The sequence below is a fragment of the Balaenoptera acutorostrata genome, chromosome 1 (assembly GCF_949987535.1).
Source record: "Balaenoptera acutorostrata chromosome 1, mBalAcu1.1, whole genome shotgun sequence".
Classification (NCBI taxonomy): Eukaryota; Metazoa; Chordata; class Mammalia; order Artiodactyla; family Balaenopteridae; genus Balaenoptera; species Balaenoptera acutorostrata.
In genome coordinates, this window is record NC_080064.1 from 165,286,448 (window position 1) to 165,308,608 (window position 22,161).

The following is a 22,161-nucleotide window of genomic DNA, read 5'->3' on the forward strand; positions in this document are numbered from 1 at the left end:
TGGGCTAACGGGGAGCCCCGTTCAGGGACCCAACAGAGCAGGCAGCCTTGGAGTCCCCACATAGGTGGGTGGCCACCACCCGTCCCCCGGGTGTGCACCTGTCTCGGGAGACAGTCCGGGGGTTCCAGGTGCGAGCCAGGGTGAGGTTATCTGTCTGTCTGAGGGTCCGTGGGTCGCGCCGGCTGGTGAGCGCTTGCTCGCCTCGTCCGCTTCTCTGGCTCCCTGTCCCTGGTCCACCGCCCCTCTGTCCCTCCTCCAGGACCCTCCCCCGACACCTACCCCCACCCCTCCACCCAGGCTCTCGGTCCTTCCTCCTGTGGGTGTCACCCCGCCCTCCTCTGCAGGAGCCAACCGGCGAGCCGAGGTGCCGCTGCGCTCGGGCTGCGCTACAGCATAAAACTCGCTCGGCCGAACCGCTGCGCTCCAGCTGCCGCTGGTCGCCGCACGCCGGCCGGGGCGCGTGGGCTCGGCTGGGGCTTCCAGGCCGGCGGGCGACACCGATGGCCGGGAGCGCGCCTCCAAGCAGGCTTAGGGACATCCGCTTTCCGCTTCCAGAAAAGTTTGGAGAGAGTGAATTTGGGGTGGATTTGGGAGTGGTGCCAGCTGCCCCAGCCTTCTTTCCCTTCCAGAGGCCTCACCGTGCACAGCCTCATCCATTCTTCCTTTCCTGACACCTTGCCTCCCTGACCCCTCCTTCCCTTCGCTCCTGGGTTCCCCCTCCCCTCTCTGGGATCAGCATCTTCTCCTTCCTTATCTCATTCTCCATCGTCTTCTCTACCCCCATCTTCTTAACGATTTCCACCCAGTTTCAGCCTTTTCCCGGTCATCCCCAACCTTCTCCTTTTTTCCATCTTAAAACTTCCCCTCCCCACTCCATCTCCTTCAACCAACCTCTCCACTCACACTCACACTCTCCATCCATCCCTCTCCTTCCTCCCGTTCCCTCCCAGCAAACTTCCACCATGGATCCTGGGCCTCCTTGGATCACCAGCCCCACGCCCGGGAGCACCCTCTCTGTCCCCAGTGCCACCACACCCTGGCTGGGCCGGGATGAGGAGCTGGCCAAGGTGGAGATCGGCGTCCTGGCCACTGTCCTGGTGCTGGCGACAGGGGGCAACCTGACTGTGCTGCTGACGGTGGGGCAGCCCGGCCGCAAGCGCTCCCGCATGCACCTGTTCGTGCTGCACCTGGCCCTGACGGACCTGGGCGTGGCGCTCTTCCAGGTGCTGCCCCAGCTGCTGTGGGACATCACCTACCGCTTCCAGGGCCCCGACCCCCTCTGCCGGGCCATCAAGTACCTGCAGGTGCTCAGCATGTTCGCCTCCACCTACATGCTGCTGGCCATGACGCTTGACCGCTACCTGGCCGTTTGTCACCCCCTGTGCAGCCTCCAGCAGCCCAGCAGGTCCACCTACCCTCTCATTGCAGCTCCTTGGCTGCTGGCTGCCATCCTCAGCCTCCCTCAAGTCTTCATTTTTTCTTTACGAGAGGTGATCCAGGGCTCTGGAGTGCTGGACTGCTGGGCAGACTTCCGCTTTCCTTGGGGGCCACGGGCCTACATCACCTGGACCACCCTGGCCATCTTCATCCTGCCTGTGGCCATGCTCACGGCCTGCTACAGCCTCATCTGCCATGAAATCTGTAAGAACCTAAAAGTCAAGACCGGGGCCTGGAAGGTAGAAGGAGGGGGTTGGAGGACTTGGAACCGGCCCTCACCTCCTTCTGCACCAGCTGCAGCCACACGGGGGCTGCCATCCCGGGTCAGCAGCACCAGCACCATCTCACGGGCCAAGATCCGGACTGTGAAGATGACCTTCGTCATTGTGCTGGCCTACATCGCCTGCTGGGCGCCTTTCTTCAGCGTCCAGATGTGGTCTGTGTGGGACGAGAATGCCCCTGATGAAGGCAAGTGTGTGGTCTGGTGAGGGGTGGTGTGGGAGCACGAGGTGGAAAAATGCGGAGAGGAGAGCACAAGAGTATTAGGACAGGGTCACAATGGCTCACAAGGCCACATAGGTAACAAATAAGTGAAGCAGTTAGGAAAGATGGTGCCTGTCCCATGTAAAAAGGGACAGCTGCAACTCCCTTCCAGCCAAAAGATGCCATGTGAGTATCTTTTGCGTGAATTTCCATATTTTAAAATTTTGGTAACTAATGTAAACATTTTAAAATACTATTTGGCCCTAAAAATATATGACCATTAGTAGATTTGGCCGAGCAACTCGCAGTTTGCTAGATGTTTGAAAGGGATTTTCAAATGATTCCATCCAGGATGGCAATTTGTGGCCCATGAACTACATCTCTCAGCACTCTTCCCCCCTGCAACTGAACATGATGTTGAACTCCTTCTCAACAGCCACTTTCAATGAATTAGCCTTGGTGCACAACCCTGAAATTTCAAGTTCAACACTTTTGTCTTGCTAATGAGAAAGCAGAGGCTCAGAGAGGAAACATGACTTGCCCAAGGCCACACAGCAAAGTGAAAAGTAGGACCCAAACCTGGTGCCTCCTCGTTTTTTCCCTCAACTACATCCTCCTGCCCCCCGCGCCCCCATAACCCTGGCTCTGAAAGTGATGAGGAGAGGGCCCTTCCTCCTACGTGAAAAACAAAATGGGACTGTGTTCCGGTTGGCACATAGAAGGCCTTGTTCTGGTCATTTTTTGGAGTGAGGTAGATGGCAGCCTCCTAAGTTTTAGACACTGCCAGATGGTCAGGCCATTTGGGGGTGAACTTGTCCTCAGAAAGGTAGACGCGGTGTCTGGGCACCCAAATGTTGGAGAGAGGTATTCAGAGACATCTGTTCCTGCTCCCCTAAGTGGGGGACAAGTCTGTGAAGAGGGGTGACTGTGTCCTCTGCAGTGCATCACATCTTATGCACAGCTCGGGGTATATTATGGGTGCAGCATGTGACTGCCCTAGGGAAGCCCTGTGCACAGTTTCCTCTGGAAGCTTCCTGAGGGTTCACTGGCCAACAGACCCTGGCTACCACTTCCTACCAGCTCTTTGGGAGTGGTCCCCCTTCCCTGTGCTTTTGTTTCTAATCTCATTTTGCTCATCCTAGGACACACTTAAGCCAAATGCTTTGTTCTTCTGGAGAGATGAAGTAAGTGGAAGGCTGTTCGTGTTGTTAACACAACTCTGTGAGAGAAGTGTGACAGCAATACTGAACTCTCACAGTCCCATCATACCCCTTCTTAACCACCTTTCAGACACCAGTCTGGACCAGAGACTATTTATAAATTACCTTTAAAGCAATGAGCGTATTAATCCTAACCACCTGTAGGGACCTCCCTGCTCTAGTCAAGCACAGAATAGAAGGAAGGAGGGCTTTCTAGTGCCAAACACATTCAGGCCTTGTGCTACTTCGGGGTGACCTTGTCTACATCTGAGTAACCTGAGACTCAGAGAGGTGAAATAACTGGTCCGAAGTGCCACTGCTAGTAAGAGATGGAGCCAGGAATGGAATCAAGGTCTTGACGGGCCAAGCTTTAACCGTGGCATGGCTTTATGCCCAACGATCACAGCTGAGCTGATGGCACCAGGGGTGAGAAGGCCATTCACCCCTTTATCAAGGAACCTACAAGAAGATGGGGATCCTGCCTTTCAGCCAGCGCAGGCTTTCCTGCTCGCCTGCCGTACTCACTGTCATCATCAGCCTGTCCCAGAGACCCATGTATACAGTGACTTACCACTTACCAAGAGCCTCACTGAGTATGAAGTACAGGAACTAAGTATCCCTCAGAAAATGTGCTCCCTCAGAAAATTGGAAGCCCTCTGGGACCTTTGAGTCGGGCTGACATTCATTACTTTAGACTTACTTTCCAGTGCACTCAGTTTCCCTCCACAGCAAACTAGCCTCCAGGCCGCCTGTCCCTGAGTCTTTGGTGAGAAGCTGTCTGTATCCTTGCCCTTGGCCCTGCCCCCGACTGTCAGCTGAGCTTCCGTCAGAATGCAGTGCAGCAGCTGGCCAGGACTAGTAGTGGATCTGCCCTCGGGGGCTGAGAGGTGAAGCCTCTGCAGACTCCAGTGCTCCGGGCCCATCTCCAGCCCCTGCACTGGGCCTGGCTCAGACAAGGCCAAATCAAACAGATGTTTCCCAAGTGAAGAAACTTCTGGAACCCCTAAGTCTCTGGCCTAGTCTAGGCACTACATATGTACGTCGATGGAGCAGACAGGATGAATACCACCCCTTAGCCAAAGTAACTTCCCAAGTCTTCTGCAGCCCCTGGGTATTAAGTTAACTGGGGAGCAGGCCAGAACCCAGACAAGCCTGAAGGAGGCTGTGCTTGTTGCTGAAGATGGTCCCTCCTCCACTTACAGATGCTCCCTCCTTGCCCTCACTTCTGTGCCCTAGACCTGCCCATCCAGGCCCAGGTGCCTTCAGCTTCCTAACTCTATGATTCAAGCCTTCTCTCAAACATTCTGACCCTGTATCTTCCCTTCTCTTGGGCTATGAGTACCGCACTGGAGAGCATACCCTCGGGAGAGGCGCATGAGAAATCTGTGTATCGGAAGATTTCATGGTGCTTTACAGAGCTGGCACTTGAGCTTTGCCTTTGAGTTTGTTGGTTGAAATGGTGGCAGGGTGCAGGATGGCTGCTTTGAAGAGGGAAGACCTAGGTTCAAGTCTATGCCATAACCCTTAAGGTTCCTTCCAGCTCTGACGTTGTATTTGGTGATTCCACCTCTAAGGTTCCTTCCAGCTTAAGCATTGTGCTCAGTGATTCTACAGCCTCCACTGAAGAGCAGGGTAACTCAGTATGCAACCCACGCCATAACTGTAGCCGTGGTGCATCTAGCAGGAGGACGGGGCCCATCCCAGCAGCTTTCCTGTTGTCATGAGAAGTTTCATTTCATTTTCAGAAAGAGTATTGTATCTGGAAGAAATCTTATCAGAGTCTTTGAACTCTCACATTTTGACTGCCCAAGAGAGAAATTAGCTCCCCCACCCGCCAAGGATGGTGCATTCTTTGGATGTAATTTCTGATGACAGAGAACAAGTACTCGTCTGGAACGGGATGCCTGGATGCTCTGTACCTAGAAGGCGCACAGTTGGAGATGACATCATGGGACCTGTAGGGCTGTCAGGCTCCACTGATCGCCCTACCAGGTCCCTATCACTGACCTGGCACAGTCGATACTCACATGCAAAATGACTGAATGACAGAATGACTGGGACTGACCCCTAGGGGTCAAGGAGGACAGAATTCGGAAGGCAATGTGCACCCGTATCTATGACATAAGTGGGGATGGAGGTGTGCCTGAACGTGGCTAGAATCATGGTTATTTTTCCTGTATGTTTTATAGAAGTTGCTTCATCCTAGCTGTACATCCATTAGGGGATTCAAGATCGAGGTTTTGGAACAAAGACAGTGTCTCCTATTTGGGCCGGTCCTCTCCCGGACTATGTTTGCACCTCTAAAAGTCAACTCAGAGCAAGCCTCAGATCCTGTCGTCACCCTGTAGTACAAAACAAACAAATAAATCAGTGAGGCAAGACTCTGGAGTCAGGAGTCCCAGGTTCATGCCCCAGCTTTGTTCCTTTCTAATTATAGAACCCCATGTGAGTCCCAGGTCCTCTCTGGGATTCAATTTCCTTCTCCATTCAGTAGGGACCGGGACTCTCTCCCAGGTCTCTTCAAGCTCTGAAATTCTTGTGCTTCTCTCTCGGCAGATTCAACCAATGTGTCTTTCACCATCTCCATGCTTTTGGGCAACCTCAGCAGCTGCTGCAACCCCTGGATCTACATGGGCTTCAACGGCCACCTGTGGCCGCGTTCCCTCTGCCGTCTGGCCTGCTGCGGGGGGCCGGGGCCCAGGATGTGCAGGCAGCTCTCCAGCGGCAGCCCGTCCAGCCGCCGCGCCATGCTGCTGACCCGCTCCAGTGTCCTGCCCACCCTCAGCCTCAGCCCCAGACTCAGCCAGAGGCCGGGGCCCGAAGACCCACTGAAGGGTGAAGAGCAGGTGGACAGGGACACCATCACCGAGACCAGCATCTTTTAGGGAACGCTCCCTGGAGTGTGGCAGAGGGCCTCTACCCATCTCAGCACTGGATGTAAGTGCTGGGAGCACAGGGCTGGAGTTAGGGGAGCCCAGTTTGAGGCAGGGCGAGGAGGCCAGAATGGCTGCTCCTACTCTTGGTGACACAGCTGCCGTCGTTTGCTCCCAACCTCACGTGCTCGGAGTCAGGGAGAAGCAGACTGTCTGCTTCCCTGATCCTGCCATATTCACAGGGTGTCTGGGAACCACACGTGTGGTAGATGTGGTGCCCCAGATCTGACAGGCCTAGGGCTGTCCTGTCTGGGGGTCCACAGGCAGCAGGGACTCAGAGGCTGGTCTCCTATCTGGTTTGTCCCATCCTAACCTGACTAGCGCATCCCAGTTCAACCAGGAGAGGGAAGGAGTGAAAACCTTCGAGAAGGACCCTGTTTGCGTCCTGAGTTTTTGTTTTTTGGGTTTTTTTTTGGCAGAGAGAGGATTGTGTAATGAAGAAAGTGAATAGGTGTGAGGGCTTCGCCTGCTATGCCCACCTGTCTACCGAAGGGAAATGCAGGGTTAGCACAGCACCTGGTAACTGGTCAAAACTCTGCAAGCGCTACTTCTCTTCTCCCCACGCACCTCGTTTAGAGTTAGGGTGGGTGACGGGGCAAAGTATTGCATATTCTCAGTGGAATGACCCACGGGGGGTGAGCGTGAGAAGAAAGAGTGAGGAAAGGAGGAGATGAAAACGGTCACAATAAAATTCTGAGTGGGAGGAAGCCTCGGAGGCAACAGGGATTGGTCGCTCTCCCTCCTCCCCTCAAGGGGTCCACATGGCTCCTGCCTCTTGGGGATGCACAGAGGAGACATCCTTTGAGAAAGTGTGACTCAGTCATGGCTCTGGATTTGTTTGAAGCTCTTCAAAGCTTCCACACGAATCACATGCTTGCCGTGATCAAATCAGGAGCCCAGGACTGGAAACTCGGCTCTGCCGTGGGGTATCTGTATGACCTTGGGCAAGTCACCTCCCTCTCTGGGCCTCAGCTCCTCACCTGTAGAACAGAGTTGATCTCTAAGGTGTTTCCCAGATTGAAACTTTCATGACTTTGCAAGACTGGAGAAGCATTCTCTAAGGACATTCTAACCAATAGGCTCTGGAAGAATTGTTGTATTTTCATGACAATGACATTTATGCCCTTTGACTCAATTCTGGTGACTTTGGTTCCTGCCTTGGCCGTACTGTCCGCTTTTGCCCTCAGTTCTGTGACGCTGATGCCAAGAGAGCCTGGCAGGTAGAATCTGAGGCTTTGTCCTGCTCCTCATTATCCCCAGTGGGATTTATACCATGGGATAATCTCTCCACCATGATTCTGGTTCTAATCAAAGCGATGGTCTTGATGGTGGAAAGACCATCAGCTGAAGTCAGGAGAACTGGGTCCTGGTTCTACCACCATGCCACCACCAATGGCCTTGCTTTCTCCATTATGAGGGTCAAATAGGACTGTGTGTATGCAGGTGGTTTGTAAACTCTTGAACTATACTAAACACATGAATGAACCCCTACTAATGTAGGGATTGCTGATCTAATTAAGAGCTCCTGAGAGCGCTCTAGGGAGCAGTCACTCTCTGCCCTCCACTCCTAGGGAGGTTTTGAGGAGTGACTGTGGCTTTGGGGATACACTTCTTTAAGAGGCCACTTACCTCTAAGAAGTCTCATTAGGCTTCCTTAAAAGAAAAGAACCTAAGCTGAGTGTTGTGAGTGAACAAAGCACCCCAGCCCTTCAATACTAGAGAAGTGGAGAGCGGGACACAGAACCCTAATGAGACCAAGGCTCAAGGTGGATGTGGGAACCCACTGTCTCTCTTCACTGCACCCTGTTGCTAATGTCAGTCCCTGACATCCAACCACTTCTTCCCTGTCCATCTGTCCTGATGGAGCTGGGCTGAGGAGCCTCCCATGCCAGCGTGAGCTGTTGAAGTGCTCCTTCCTCTGCTTCCACTTCAGACCACAGTTCCTGACCCTGGTGCCCATAGGAGGTACTAAGTAAATCTTTGCTCATCACGATGACTGGGAGGTACAAGGGATACCGGCCTTGTACCCCCAAACCTGGGTTTGAGTCCTGATCTCACCTCTTTTCTACCTGTTTGAACTTGGGCAAGTTATCCAATCTCTCTGAGCAACAGACACCTCATTTGTTAAATAGAAATAACGATGCCCGCCTTGTTGGGAGGGCACGGATGTGAGGCTGTAGACTATACAACACTCTACTGACGTTAGAGAAGATAGTGGCCTGGCTCGGGATTGCATCCAGTGGGTGACTTCCAGGGCACTGGGCCCAGGAGACTCTATAGTAGGGAGGCGAGAAGAGACCTGGAATCAAGATTGGCTAGAGCCCCTTCCATGCCTACTCTGTGCCTTCTATAGCAAAGAGTAGCACATAATCCCACTATTATATTTCCAGCTTTGCATCGCATGAGGGCGGATTTACTTGTGGTGGTGGTTTGGGGCCCTCCCTCTTCCTCCCATGGAAAGGCTGCAATTGACCTTTTCCAGAAAGCTAGTGCTGTCCTATGATGAGGGCAATGGGGAACAGCTGGACACTGGGCTGGGGGCTTCAGGAGCCTATTCCAGGAGGCTCCTGAAGGAAATGGCAGGATCCTGTCTGGATCTATGGATGATGGCTTTTGCAGTCCCTGTAGGAAGCTCTCACAGGCATTCAGAGCCAGCGCCAGGGCCTTGGATAGGGTCCAGGGAGGTGGGCCTTGTGGGAAGCAAGAAGGAGGTCCCGTGCTCTCTGGGTCAATCTCATTTCTGACAGCTCACCCCAGGAAAAACTGAGCGATACTGTCCCTGGGCTGAGCAATTTTGTAAAATGTTTATGCCTTCCTGTGGACTCTGTGAAATACAGTACTTCAGTCCCATGGAACCCATGTGGGAGCAGGGGTCTGGGGGGTGGGCAGGGCAGAAGATGGAAGGAGGAGGTTAATTGCTTGACTGTGGGCATTTCTCAGAATGGCTTTTTATGTTGTTTGGTATAGGCCAGTAATTTTGCAGATGACTCTGTGTTTTGTATGTAAATAGGTATTTTATCTATCGAGGGGCTCTAGCCTCAACCTAGGCCACAGCAACTCACTCCTGGGTCCAGAACCCAGACATGTGGTTGAAATTGACCAATACAACTACTTAATAACCAGGAGATTTCTGGGCATCTTTGTTTCCTATGAGCAATGACAATGGAATATGTAAGCTAAAATAAAATTGTGATCTCCTTGAACAGGACAGGGCCAAGGGGAAGGTTGAGGGGCGGGGAACCACCTTCTTGGTACCCTTACATTCACTTAAGAGGGAAAAGGAGACAAGAGTGACCTGGGATTTGCCCTGGGGCCACATGGTGGCAGTGTAGAGCTGAAAGTGTGTCTGAAGCAGTAATGACCCACAGGGACCTACTGGGAAAGTCACATGGGTCTTCCAGTTCTTATGCCATACTAACTTTCCCTCAAGTTCTAGAGTCTTGATCTCTCATTTGACCAGCTCTGTTGAGATACTTGGACGTGCAGTTCTTTTCGTCTAAGTTCACAGAGGATGTATTTGGCAAGGAGGGGCAAAGAACAAGAGGTTTCTTCTGCAGGGTAAGGGCCTGAGTATAGAAATTCCTTCCTGAAAGGGTGAGTGTATGAGGGAGGTAGGGGACCTCAATGATGAAATTATAATGTGTTTAGTTTAGAGGCCAGGGGCTTGGGTAAGAAGGCCTCTTGAGGCCCCTCTGGACCAGGAAGACTGTCCTGATCTGAGAGCAAATATCCCACTGATGTTGAGCATAAAATACCTCCTCACCCTGTGGGTCTTGCTGGCCAATAAGTTAGTGTCCCTCATGGAATTCTGCTTCAGTTCTATGGTGAGCATTGGGTGCTTGCTCCTTTAGAATAAAAATTCATGGAAGACAGATCACATTTACTCTAGTCTACTGTGTATTCCCAGTTCATCATTGGCATGTAATCAACTTTCTACTGGTTGCCAGTAGCAAATCAGTTTATCAGTACCTAGGTATAAGATAGTTTTGGAGGGCTTCCCTGGTGGCGCAGTGGTTGAGAATCTGCCTGCTAATGCAGGGGACACGGGTTCGAGCCCTGGTCTGGGAAGATCCCACATGCCGCGGGGCAACTAGGCCCATGAGCCACAACTACTGAGCCTGAGCGTCTGGAGCCTGTGCTCCGCAACAAGAGAGGCCGCAGTAGTGAGAGGCCCGCGCACCGCGATGAAGAGTGGCCCCCGCTTGCCGCAACTAGAGAAAGCCCTCGCACAGAAACGAAGACCCAACACAGCCATAAATAAATAAATAAATAAATTAATTAATTAATTAATTAATTAAAAAAAAAAAAGAGAGGCCCACCTCTCATTAAAAAAAAAGATAGTTTTGGAGAGATTTTATCCAGTCTTTAGCCACAGAGGAGCCCAGAGTGGGGCAGCATGATTCTTCCCTGGAGGTTCTGATGACATACAACATGGGAGAGAGTGACTTCATTGTACCAGAAGCTGTGCTCCTCAAATGGTGATTACTCGTACAGGCAACCGTTTATACGGATTTAAGCAGCTAACCCTTTAAGCTCACAGAGGTATCACAAACAAAAAGCCATTTTATTTCTAGTAACATGGCTAGCAATGAGGATCAGGTCATATTGTTAGCTGGCCCCAGTCATCAGCTTATTGGCCCAAGCTCTTTAGGATGTGAAATCAGTCCTCCTCTTCACTTATCAGGTCATCTAAGTCATCTGCACCATTGATGGTCAGTCAAACCTCTGTAAGTCACTTGGAGTCACACTTTCAACTCTATTCTTAAACAGCAGTTGCCAAGAATGCCTTCCCCTTATAAGCAACTGGGGTGAATGCTAATGTTAACCTCTATGATATACTTACCTGCCGTGAAAGTCATACTTTTGAAGCCAATCATAGCAGAAGTTCACTATTGACCTTAATCAGGTGGTCAGTGGCATTCTTGTCTCTGTTTTCTCTGACATCAACATCCTGCTCCCAAGTATCATCACTGCTTCTGAGTTCAGTTCAGGTCAGTCCCTGGAGAATTTATTGAGTCCCTCCATTGCGTCAGGCCTGCTCCCTTTCCTCTGCCTCTTCTCCCATCCATCAGTTGTCCATCCTTCTTCCTAAACTGAGGTGAGAAACCACCTCCCTCTGAGATGTTTCTTTCTGATTAGACCCACCTGATCTTAACATTCTTATACTCAATCTACTTAAACATTGATGAGCTCTGGTTTCATTGCTCTGTGTTAATTCTCCCTTGTCACATGTTGTTTTGTACATATTCTTGCCTGTCCCCACAACTAGGTCATACATGCCTTGACCCCATTCACATGATCAAGTCTTATTTTTGTGTTTGATCCTCCTAACTCCCAGGGCCTATCCAGAATTCTGCAGAAAGCAGGTGCTCTGTCCATGCTACTGCAGTTGTCCCCTCTCCTGGTGTGGGAACTGTCTCAGCAGTATCTCTGCCCAGTCTCTCTTGGGTGTGTTGTTGCTGAATCTCTTCAGCACACTCTTGAATTCTCTTTTTTTTTTTCTTCTTTTTAAAAGAGATCAATAAAAAGTAGGGTTTTATTTCTGTTTGCAAAGATGGTGTCATTGTTGTTGACTTTGGTAGTGGTTAGTCTTCATTCTGCCTCTCTAATCAGTAGAATCTCTTTTTCCCCATTAAGAAAAGCTTCAACAAAACTGAAAAACCTTTAGCCAGACTCGTCAAGAAAAAAGAGAGAGAAGGCCCAAATAAATAAAATCAGAAATGAAAAAAGAAGTTATAAACGACACCACAGCAATATAAAGGATCAAAAGAGATTACTACAATTATATGCTAATAAAATGGACAACCTAGAAGAAATGGACAAATTCCTAGAGATGTACACTCTCCCATGACTGAATCAAGAAGAAATAGAAAATATGAACAGACCAATCACCAGTAATGAAATTGAATCAGTAATTTAAAAAACTCCTAACAAACAAAAGTCCAGGACCAGACATCTTCACAGGTGAATTCTATTAAACATTTAGAGAAGAATTAATGCTTATCCTTCTCAAATTATTTGCAGAGAAAGGAATGCTTCCAAACTCATGCTACAAGGCCAGCCGCACTCTGCTAACAAAACCAGACAAAGATATCACAAAAAAAGTAAATTACAGGCCAATATCACCAATGGACATAGATGAAAAACTCCTCAATAAAATGCTAGCAAACCTAATCTAACAATACATTAGAAAGATCACACATCGTGGTCAAGTGAAATTTATTTCAGGGGTGCAAGGATTTTTCAATATCCACAAATTATGTGATACACCACATTAATGAACTGAAGAATAAAAGTCATTTGATCATCTCAATGGATATAGATAAGGCTTTTGACAAAATTTAACATTCCTTTATGACAAAAATTCTCAACAAAGTGGTTATAGAAGGAACATATCTCAACATAATAAAGACCATATATGATAAGCCCACAGCTAACATCATGCTCAATGCTGAAAAGCTGAAAGCATTTCCTCTAAGATCAGAAACAAGACAACGATGCCCACTCTCAACACTTCTAACCAAAATAGTATTGGAAGTCCTAGCCACAGCAATTAGACCAGAAAAAGAAATAAAAGGAATCCAAATTGGAAAGGAAGAAGTAAAACTGTCACTGTTTGCAGATGACATGATACTACACATGGAAAATCTTAAAGATGCCACCAAAAAACTACTAGAGCTCATCAATGAATTTGGAAAAGTTGCAGGATACAAAATTAGTATGCAGAAATTGGTTGCATTTTTATACACTAACAACAAACTATCAGAAAGAAAAATTAAGAAAATAATCCCATTTACAATTGTATCAAAAATAATAAAATATCTAGAAATAAATATAACTACGGAAGTAAAAGATCTGTACTTGGAAAACTATAAGACACTAATGAAAGAAATTGAAGATGACACAAACAGATGGAAAAATATACTGTGCTCATGGATTGAAAGAAATAATATTGTTAGGGACTTCCCTGGGGGCGCAGTGGTTAAGAATCTGCCTGCCAATACAGGGGACACGGGTTCAAGCCCTGGTCCGGGAAGACCCCACATGACACGGAGCAACTAAGCCTGTGCGCCACAACTACTGAAGCCCGTGTGCCTAGAGCTCATGCTCTGCAACAAGAGAAGCCACCTCAGTGAGAAGCCTGTGCACTGCAACAAAGAGTAGCCCCTGCTTGTTGCAACTAGAGAAAGCCTACATGCAGTAACAAAGACCCAACGCAGCCAAAAATTAAATAAATAAATTTATTTAAAAAAAAAAAAAGAAATAATACTGTTAAAATGACCATACTACCCAAGGCAATCTACAGACTCAGTGCCATCTCTATCAAAATACCAATGGCATTTTTCACAGAGCTAGAACAAATAATTCTAAAATTTGTATGGAAACATAAAAGACCCTGAATAGCCAAAACAATCTTGAGAAAGAAGAACAAACCTGGAAATATCACACTCCCTGATTTCAAACTATAATACAAAGCTACAGTAATCAAAACAGCGTGGTACTGCCACAAAAGCAGACACATAGATCAATGGAACAGAAAAGAACAGCAGTACCCAATCCTTTTGGCACCAGGGACCAGTTTCATGGAAGACAATTCTTCCATGGACAGAGGTGGGAGGATGGTTCAGGCAGTAATGCGAGCAATGGCGGCAATGTTTGCGGCAGTAATGTGAGCAATGGTTCAGACGGTAATGCAAGCGATGATTCAGGTGGTAATGCGAGCAATCGGGAGCAAGCAGCAGGTGAAGCTTCCTCGCTCGCCCGCTGCTCACCTCCTGCTGTGTGGCCCGGTTCCTAACAGGCCACAGACTGGTACCAGTCTGCCGTACCGGTCTGCGACCTGGGGGTTGGGGACCCCTGGAATAGAGAGTCCAGAAATGAACCCACACATATGAAGTGTAGGTTAGCCTATGACAAAAAAGGCAAGAATATAAAATGGGGAAAGGACAGCCTCTTCAATAAATGGTGTTGGGAAAACTGCACAGCTACATGCACAAGAATCACACTGGACTACTTTCTCACACCAGGCACAAAAATAAATTCAAAGTGGACTAAAGTCTTAAATGCAAGGCCTGAAACCATAAAACTTCTAGAAGAAAACATAGGCAGTACACATTTTGACATTGGTCTTAGTAACATTTTTCTTGGATATGTCACTTCAGGCAAGGGAAAAAAAAGCAAAAATAAACAATTGGGACTACGTCAAATTAAAAGTTTTTGTACCATGAAGGAAACTATCAATGAAAAGACTGTCTACTGGGACTTGCCTGGTGGCGCAGTGGTTAAGAATCCGCCTGCCAATGCAGGAGACACAGGTTTGAACCCTGGTCTGGGATGATCCCATATGCCATGGAGCAACTAAGCCTGTGTGCCACAACTACTGTGCCTGGGGTCTAGAGTCCGTGAGCCACAACTACTGAGCCCACGTGCTGCAACTACTGAAGCCCGCACGCCTAGAGCCCGTGCTCCGCAACAAGAGAAGCCACCACAATGAGAAGCCTGCGCACCACAACAAAGAGTAGCCCCCGCTCACCACAGCTAGAGAAAGCCCATGCGCAGCAACAAAGACCCAACGCAGCCAAAAATTAAATAAATTAATAAATAAATAAATTTATAAAAAAAAAGACTGTCTACTGAATGGGAGAAGAAATTTGCAAGTGATATATCCAGTAAGGGAGATATATGGATATCTCCCTTACTGGATATATCATTTACAATATATATACACGTATATACGTATACATGTATATATGTATATATATAGCCACTTCTTCTTTATTCATCTATTGATGGGCTCTTAAGTTGCTTTCATATCTTGGCTACTGCAAATAATGTTGCCATGAACATAGGAGTGCGTATATCTTTTTCTGCCATAAAAAGAATGAAATCTTGCAGTTTGCAACAACATGGATAGACCTAGAGGGTATTCTGTTAAGTGAAGTAAGTCAGACAAAGAAAGGCAAGTACTGTACGATTTCACTTATACGTGGAATCTAAAAAACAAAACAAATGAACAAACATAACAAAACATAAACAGAGTAATAGATACAGAGAACAAACACATCGTTGCCAGAGGAGAAGGGGTGAGGTGAGGGGAGAAATAAGTGAGGGAGATTGAGATACAAACTTCCAGTTGCAAAATAAATGAGTTGCAGGTGTGAAATGTACAGTGTGGGGAATAATACATAATATCTTTGTATGGTGACAGAGGGTGGTTAGACTGGGTGATCATTTTGAAAGTATAGAAATATCAAATCACTATGTTGTGTAACAGGAACTAACATAGTGCATAGGTCAATTATACTACAAAAACAAACAAAGAAACTCATAGAAAAAGAGATCAGATTTGTGGTATCAGAGGTGGGAGTTGTGGGAGGGGAATTGGATAAAGGCAGTCAAAAGGTACAGACTTTCAGTTACACGATAGTAAGTACTAGGGATGCAATGTACTACGTGATAAATCTATCACACACTGCTGTATGTTCTATGTGAAAGTTGTTAAGAGAGTAAAGAGTTCACAAGGAAAAACATTTTTTTCTATTTCTTTAATTTTGTGTCTATGCAAGACGATGGATGCACCCTGAACTTATCGTGGTAATCATTTCATGACGTGTGTAAGTCAAATCATTGTGCTGTACACCTTAAACTTATACAGGGCTGTATGTCAATTATATCTCAGTAAAACTGGAAGAATAAAAAGAAGAAAAACTTTCTAAGGAGATGTCCTGGTCCCTACGGCTTCCTAAAAAGTACCATAGACTGGGTGGCTTATAAACAACAGATATTCATTTTTCATAGTTTTGGAGGGTGCCAGCACGGTTGGTGAGTGTCCTCTTCTGGGTTGCAGACTTCTCATTGTATCCTCACATGATGGAAGGCGCTGGGAGCTCTGTGGATTTCTAAGAGCACTAATCTCATTCAGGAGGTTGCCACCCTCATGATCGAATAACCTCCCAAAGGCCCCATCTCCCAATACCATTACCTTGGATTAGGATTTCAGCATATAACTTTGGTGGGGGACACAAATGTTCAAACAATAGTAGGAGAGGAAGAACAGTGGTAGCTAAAAGGTGTAGGGACATGTGTCAAAAGTTTCCAGCCCCAGAAACTCAAAACCATCTCTTCAGGTCATCTTGGGGAAGAGGAACCTGGGAAGATGAAAGCGGCCCCTGCCCCTCCCCCGCAACCCACTCAGTACCAGGGCTAGAAAGGTCATTTATAGCCAGCAGATGGCGCACAGCTAATGAATGGTCTTTAGACCTGAATGCCACCCATCTGGGGTTTGAATTCGGCTAGGAGTATTTCTAGGGTTTCCTTTTTTTTTTTTTTTAGCATTTTTATTGGAGTATAATTGCTTTACAATGGTGTGTTAGTTTCTGCTTTATAATAGGGTTTCCGTTTTTGAGATGTTTGCTTAGTTATTGTGAGCAATTTTTTTTTTTCATTTCGTGTCTTAATTAGCTGTTGGGAAAAGTAAGTTGTATATTTATCTAGTCACTGCTAACTGCATTTTATTAATTTTAAAACATAGTTAATTCCCTAGCATATCGCAAACGATGACAAACTTCTCCTCTTCCATAGTTATAGCCTGATTTTTGTTAACTGTTTTACTGCACTGATTAGAATTTCTAGAACAATGTTAGATAGTAAAGAAATGTTAGGCTTTTGGACATTCCTACTTTGTTCCATGATTTAATAAGACTGCGTCTAGGACCTTACAGTTAAATATCATGCCATTAGCTGGTTTCAGATAAGCTGTTCTTAATCAAGTTAAGAAAGTGTTCTTTTACTACTAATTGGTAGTAAAAGTAAAAACAACAACAACCACAAACCAAGAATGGATATTGATTTTTACTGGGTTGAATTTGGAAAGTTTTTTTGGAATAACAGATTGTGATGCTAGTTGGCATTTACTACTCTCATCTTTCTTTTCTAAGAACAGCAGATTCAAAGGTTAAGTAATGGTGAGCTTTCCAAATGCACTATTTAAAGTTCTGAGGGCAGAGCAGGATTACTCAGCAAGATACAATACTAATAAAGGAACAGCATGCAAGGTTAAGCCAGAGGAAAAGAGGGACCTGTGGTTGCTGTTTTATTTAAAAATTTTAAGGCAGTTGTTTATTGCCAATAATTAAATAGCTCAGAGAGGCATTTAATCATAAGACTGTCAAACAGAACTCTACTACAGTTGATTAAAATCTTTAAAAATTTTTTTATGGAGAGAGACTTCATCACTTTCTCTACTGATATGCGCCAATGTTTTCATACTTAACCTGGAAGTTCTTCCTAATCTGAATATTCCTTGCTGACATACAGGCATACTTTTTCTCCTATTTCCTTGTCAAAAAAACCCCCCAAACACTAGTCCCCCTACAAAATAAGTGCAAGAATTCATAAGGAACTACACCCCATTAAAAAGCCTAGAATTCACATGGCCACTTGGGTATTCCACTCGCTCAAAGACACCAGGGTTCACAGAAGTCCAGAAACTGGGCTTGTGGCTTTTTGGTTTGACATTGATGTAATCTGTGGCTTCCTCTATGTTCTCATAGTCCAGGACAGAGTCATTTCTTTGTCCTCCAGGAGCTGAAAAGACCACTTGTGTGTAGTTCACATCCTTGGTGGCCTTAGGGGAAAAAAGCAAAGAAATTTGGTCAAGATCCCTACCATGTTTGGAGGAGGTACTCAACTCTCACTCAAAGAGGCTCGCCCTAGGCTGGATGGGAAAGAACCTGGGTCCCGGGTAGCTGTGTCTGAGAGCAGGGCCAGGGCAATGAGGAAGATTGCTCCTTGTGCCTGTGGGAATGTATGGGTTTAAGGAAGAAAGACATGGAGACTTAATCCAAGTGAGGTCAGCACTCAGAGTGGACCCTGGTCAGTGACTGGGACATGGGGAGCAAGGGGTTTCCTGTTAGCACCTTCATTTTTATAGTTCACTCAGACCCACTTTGTTTGGATGCTCTGTGCTGATACGGGCCTGGGAATGGAAGCCCAACCACCCTCACCTAAGGATGAGGTAATGCCTCCAGAAGCACCCCCTTCCTTGCTCCCATCTCTGGAGCCACGGTGACCCCAGACTGCATATGGAGGGCTGGGATCACTAGGAGTGTCCATTACCTGGTGGGTGGGAGGTGAGCCGTCCGAGCTGTCGGAGCTGTCTGAGGACGTGTCACTGTCATCTAGGGTGAAATAGAAACTGTTCTTCTTCTAAAGAAAGTCAAAGGGTGTAAAGAGAGGATAGAGGCAATGGAAGGGAGAATGAGATGAAGACAGAGGCAGAGAGAGGAACTCAAAGAGGAGTGGGGAAGAGAGATACAGAGCCCCCCAAAGAGAAAAAAGGAATAGAACAGAGAAAGGGGGGAGCCTCCCAAAATAACCAGGAACATGTCCAAGAGTCCAGGCACTGCTGCTTTGTCCAGCTCCATCTAAAAGTAACACCAAGCCCACCAGGCTGGACTGTGCTTGGGGAGGGCTATCTGCTGGAAGGGGAGTAGGCGGGGCATGCTGAGCCGCTGCGGCCCAAGGCAAAGAGCTCTGGCCCCAGAAATCACAGGCACAGCTTCTCATCTAAACCTGTCACTAACTCCAGCAAGGTTACATTCCTTTTTGTGCCCTGGTCTTGTCCCCTGTAACACAGAGAGTTGGACGATGATCTCTGAGGTCCCTGCCAACCATGGAGTCTTTGATTCTGACCAGGCTTCAGGGAAGCATCAGGGTCAGGGGTTGTGGCGAGGCCCATGCCTCTCCCCTTCCACTGAGACCGTGAGTTCATGCAAATGGCATCTTCTGATTCCCACGTGCATTGAGGCCTTATCTGGGTGGCGAGGAAGCCTGACAACCAGATTTCTCCAACTGAAAAGATAAAATTTAGAAGGACAGAGCAAACTCAAATCAACCAAAAGATAAAGCAGTGGAAAGAGCAATCTCTGGTGAGTGACTCTCTTGCTGTGGAAGCGGCAGTTTCCACTGTGCGAATAGTGACCTGGTGGGTCTCCCAAGCTGAAAGAGAGAGAAAACGAGCACGTGATGTTCCTGTTGGTTCACTTGCCGGAGGGGGATATAGATGTGAACCATCACCAAGACTCAGATTTATTAAAGTGCCCGGATTCCATGGCTGGGGGCAGGCAGAGGCAGTTGAAATCTCGGCTCCACCACTAACGGGCAGGCAGAAGAAAAGATGCCGTAGTATCACAAAGACAGGAGCAGAGACAGCCCCCAGTCCTCCGTGGCAGCCGTTCACACAGGACCAAAGCTAGAGAAGAACTTAGACCCACACAAACCCAACGCAATCTGCCCCACTGGATAGGATGAACCACCTTCTGAAAATGGGGGCCTGGCTTGGCCTGTACTGGGGAGGGTGTGAGGAATCCTCGGGCTAGTGGTTTGGGCAGGACAGACCAGGGCTGCTGCAGGGAGGCTCCCCGGGAGTCCAGACAGAGCAGAATAAGCTTTGAGACAAGTTCTCCCCCCACCCCTGTACTCACGCGGGTAACGGGGCTCAGGCACAGGAGTGCTTCTCTCTGCCCGAGTCTCCTTCATCTCCTTGGCAGCAGGTGGGCAGTAGTGGGCAGGGCTGGGCCTGGGGACCTGGAGCCTGGCCTTTTCCAGTATCCGCTCATTCTCCTTGGCTAGAGGGGACAGGGCAAGAGTCAAAAGTGAGAGTTCACTAAGTGAGGCACATCCTGTCTGTGAGCACAGCTCTCATTAGGGAAAATTGATCAGAGGGATCTCTTCAAACCTCAGCACGCCTCTGCTCAGAACCCTGCAACGCCCCTCGCCTCACTTGGAGTAAAAGCCCAAGTCCCTCTGAGCCTCACTCCTCCTTCCTCTTCCTGCCGCACCTCAGCTCCAGCTACCCAGCCCCTTTGCTTCTGCTGTTATGAACAAACTCTCCTGGCTTACGGCCTTTGTAGGTGTGGCTCACTTCCTCACTTCCCTCAGGTTTAGACTCAAGTGTCAGCATCTCAGGGATGCTGACCCCCATCCAATTCGTATCTCCTTGCCTTGCTTCATTTTTTTTCTCCCTAGCACTTACCATAACCTAACACACATTTTACTTGTTTATTGTCTGTGTTACCCATGGAATGTAAGGTCCATAAGGGCAGGGATTTTTATTTTGTTCCCTGTTGTATTGAATGAATGAATGATTGACTAGAGTAGCTTAGACTTACACCATCTTGCCCAATCCCTTGTCTTTTTTTTTTTTTTTTTTAATTTATTTATTTATTTATCTATTTTTGGCTGTGTTGGGTCTTCGTTTCTGTGCTAGGGCTTTCTCCAGTTGCGGCAAGCGGGGGCCACTCTTCATCGCGGTGCACGGGCCTCTCACTATCGCGGCCTCTCTTGTTGCGGAGCACAGACTCCAGACGCACAGGCTCAGCAATTGTGGCTCACGGGCCTAGTCGCTCCGTGGCATGTGGGATCTTCCCAGACCAGGGCTCAAACCCGTGTCCCCTGCATTGGCAGGCAGACTCTCAACCACTGCGCCACCAGGGAAGCCCCCAATCCCTTGTCTTAACACAGCCAAAGCAGTTTATTTTTTTCCTTAATTGTAATGTCTTCCCTGGACCGAGCTTCCTACTTTCCACTGCAAATCAGCTCAGGAATTTAAGCTAATCTCTTAGTCTAACCATACCATTCACCCTTCTGTTGTAATTCAAGGCCATTTCTTCACATTAAGTCCCTTGGCAGGGATGAAGGAAGTTCACCAGGCTCAGGTTAAGTGAGCGCACCCTCATGAGCGTCGCAGCAGCTTGTCTCTAGGCAGAAGCTTGTCTGGGTAGTGGAAGGACTCTGAGCCATCATTCCCAACCGCAGATAGGTTGGGCCAGAGTGGGGATTACCGGCTTAGAGGTTGGTGGAGTGAAGGGGCATCTGGCCAGGGATTCCTCAAGTAGGTTTTCAAGTGATATTCGGGGGCTCCAAAGGGGGCTCATCTTGCTGCAGGCTCGGGAGTGGTCCCTGAAGGGAACCAGGAGGGAAGAGGATGTTGAGCCAGTTACCCATGCGCCTGCTGAGCAGGTAGTTGACGGCTGCGATGAGGCAGGCCTGCAGTACCAGAGACACCACTGCGATCACTACTCCGTGCCAGACCTTCATTTCTCTGTTGGGAAATGAGGAAATCAGGTTAGGGGTTGCAGAGGTACCGAGACGGCTGCAAACCCATCCCTGCCCTGAGCCAGAGGCAGCCTGCGGGTGTTGCTGTGCGTCTTGGGTCTCTTCCCTCTCAAATGGAAAGGCTTTAGGGGCCGGGGAGGGTGATGTGCACACTTGGAAGCCGGCTACATCCATCAGCCTGATGGGAACCTGAGCCGGCTCTTCCATGGCCACTCACTCCGTCAGCATGACGAGTTCCTCGCAGGGCCATCGCAGGTCACGAGAGGGGCTTGGGCTCTCTCAGGGGCAGCAGGAAGAGACGTGGATGGAACCACTGGGGGTACCTCGTGTCCAGGCAGCACCAAGAGCGGGACTGCCCTGGAGACCCACGGAGGTGAGGCAGTGGGTCAGGACTCCTGGGCAGTCTTGGCTGCTAGAGGGTCATTTGCTTTTCTCGCCCCAGATTCCAGTTTTTGAATCTACAAAATAGGCAGTAACAATATTAGCACCTGCCAACCAGTGGGTACTCGCTCGCTGCCAGCCACAGGGTTGAGCCCCCGGCACACCCGCCATCCTACCTGATTCGCACAATCCCGTGACCTAGATGTCACTACCCTCCTTTTATAAGGAGCAATGTGAGGTCTAGAGGGCTGAGGGAGGAGTCTGAGGCCGTACAGCCAGGCCTGGATTTGAGCTCTACATCCAAGCCTACACCCCCAACCATTCATCTCTGCTCCCAGAGCCTTACCTGCTGCTGGAAGCACAAAGGGGTCCAACAGGAGCAAACACACTGGGGGAGATTCTGTGAAGAAGCCCAATGTCACACACACACACACACACACACACACACACACTCACCCACACCCTCTGTGCCTTCGTTGGGCTTTAGGCCCAGGACTGTGGATGCTGTTCCACCCTCATGAGTATGTTTATTTAAAAAATTAGCATATCAATTCCAACAACATGGTGCTGAAAAGGGATAAATTAGGAGTTTGGGATTAACAGATACGAAT

General features: G+C 48.3%; 2 protein-coding genes across 2 annotated transcripts; one reads left to right on the forward strand and one right to left on the reverse strand.

The window, feature by feature from the left end:
* Positions 1–637: 637 nt before the first annotated feature.
* On the forward strand, positions 638–6,774 carry LOC130704625 (vasopressin V1b receptor-like). Its single transcript, XM_057526789.1, has 2 exons — positions 638–1,905; positions 5,676–6,774. The coding sequence occupies exons 1-2, from the start codon at positions 963–965 to the stop codon at positions 6,002–6,004; spliced, it is 1,272 nt and encodes a 423-aa protein (XP_057382772.1). The 5' UTR covers positions 638–962; the 3' UTR covers positions 6,005–6,774.
* Positions 6,775–17,413: 10,639 nt separating this feature from the next.
* On the reverse strand, positions 17,414–21,470 carry LOC130704524 (regulator of hemoglobinization and erythroid cell expansion protein-like). The gene is made up of 5 exons (XM_057526795.1): positions 21,387–21,470; positions 21,055–21,155; positions 19,537–19,680; positions 18,170–18,231; positions 17,414–17,678 (listed from the first exon to the last, which is right to left on the reverse strand). Exons 1-5 carry the CDS (start codon positions 21,395–21,397, stop codon positions 17,454–17,456), a joined length of 543 nt encoding a protein of 180 aa, XP_057382778.1. The 5' UTR covers positions 21,398–21,470; the 3' UTR covers positions 17,414–17,453.
* Between the last annotated feature and the right edge of the window lie 691 nt (positions 21,471–22,161).

What these genes read in the sequence shown, in the direction of transcription:
- LOC130704625 (XM_057526789.1), top strand. Translation starts at nt 963, where the DNA reads ATGGATCCTGGGCCTCCTTGGATCACCAGCCCCACGCCCGGGAGCACC. An exon ending in CGAGAATGCCCCTGATGAAG is followed by an intron (nt 1,906 to 5,675) that starts GCAAGTGTGTGG and finishes CTCTCTCGGCAG; the next exon opens with ATTCAACCAATGTGTCTTTC.
- LOC130704524 (XM_057526795.1), bottom strand. An exon ending in CCTGCTCAGCAGGCGCATGG is followed by an intron (nt 19,681 to 21,054) that starts GTAACTGGCTCA and finishes TGTCCCCTCTAG; the next exon opens with CCAAGGAGAATGAGCGGATA. An exon ending in GCTCACCTCCCACCCACCAG is followed by an intron (nt 17,679 to 18,169) that starts GTAATGGACACT and finishes TTTTCCCCTAAG; the next exon opens with GCCACCAAGGATGTGAACTA.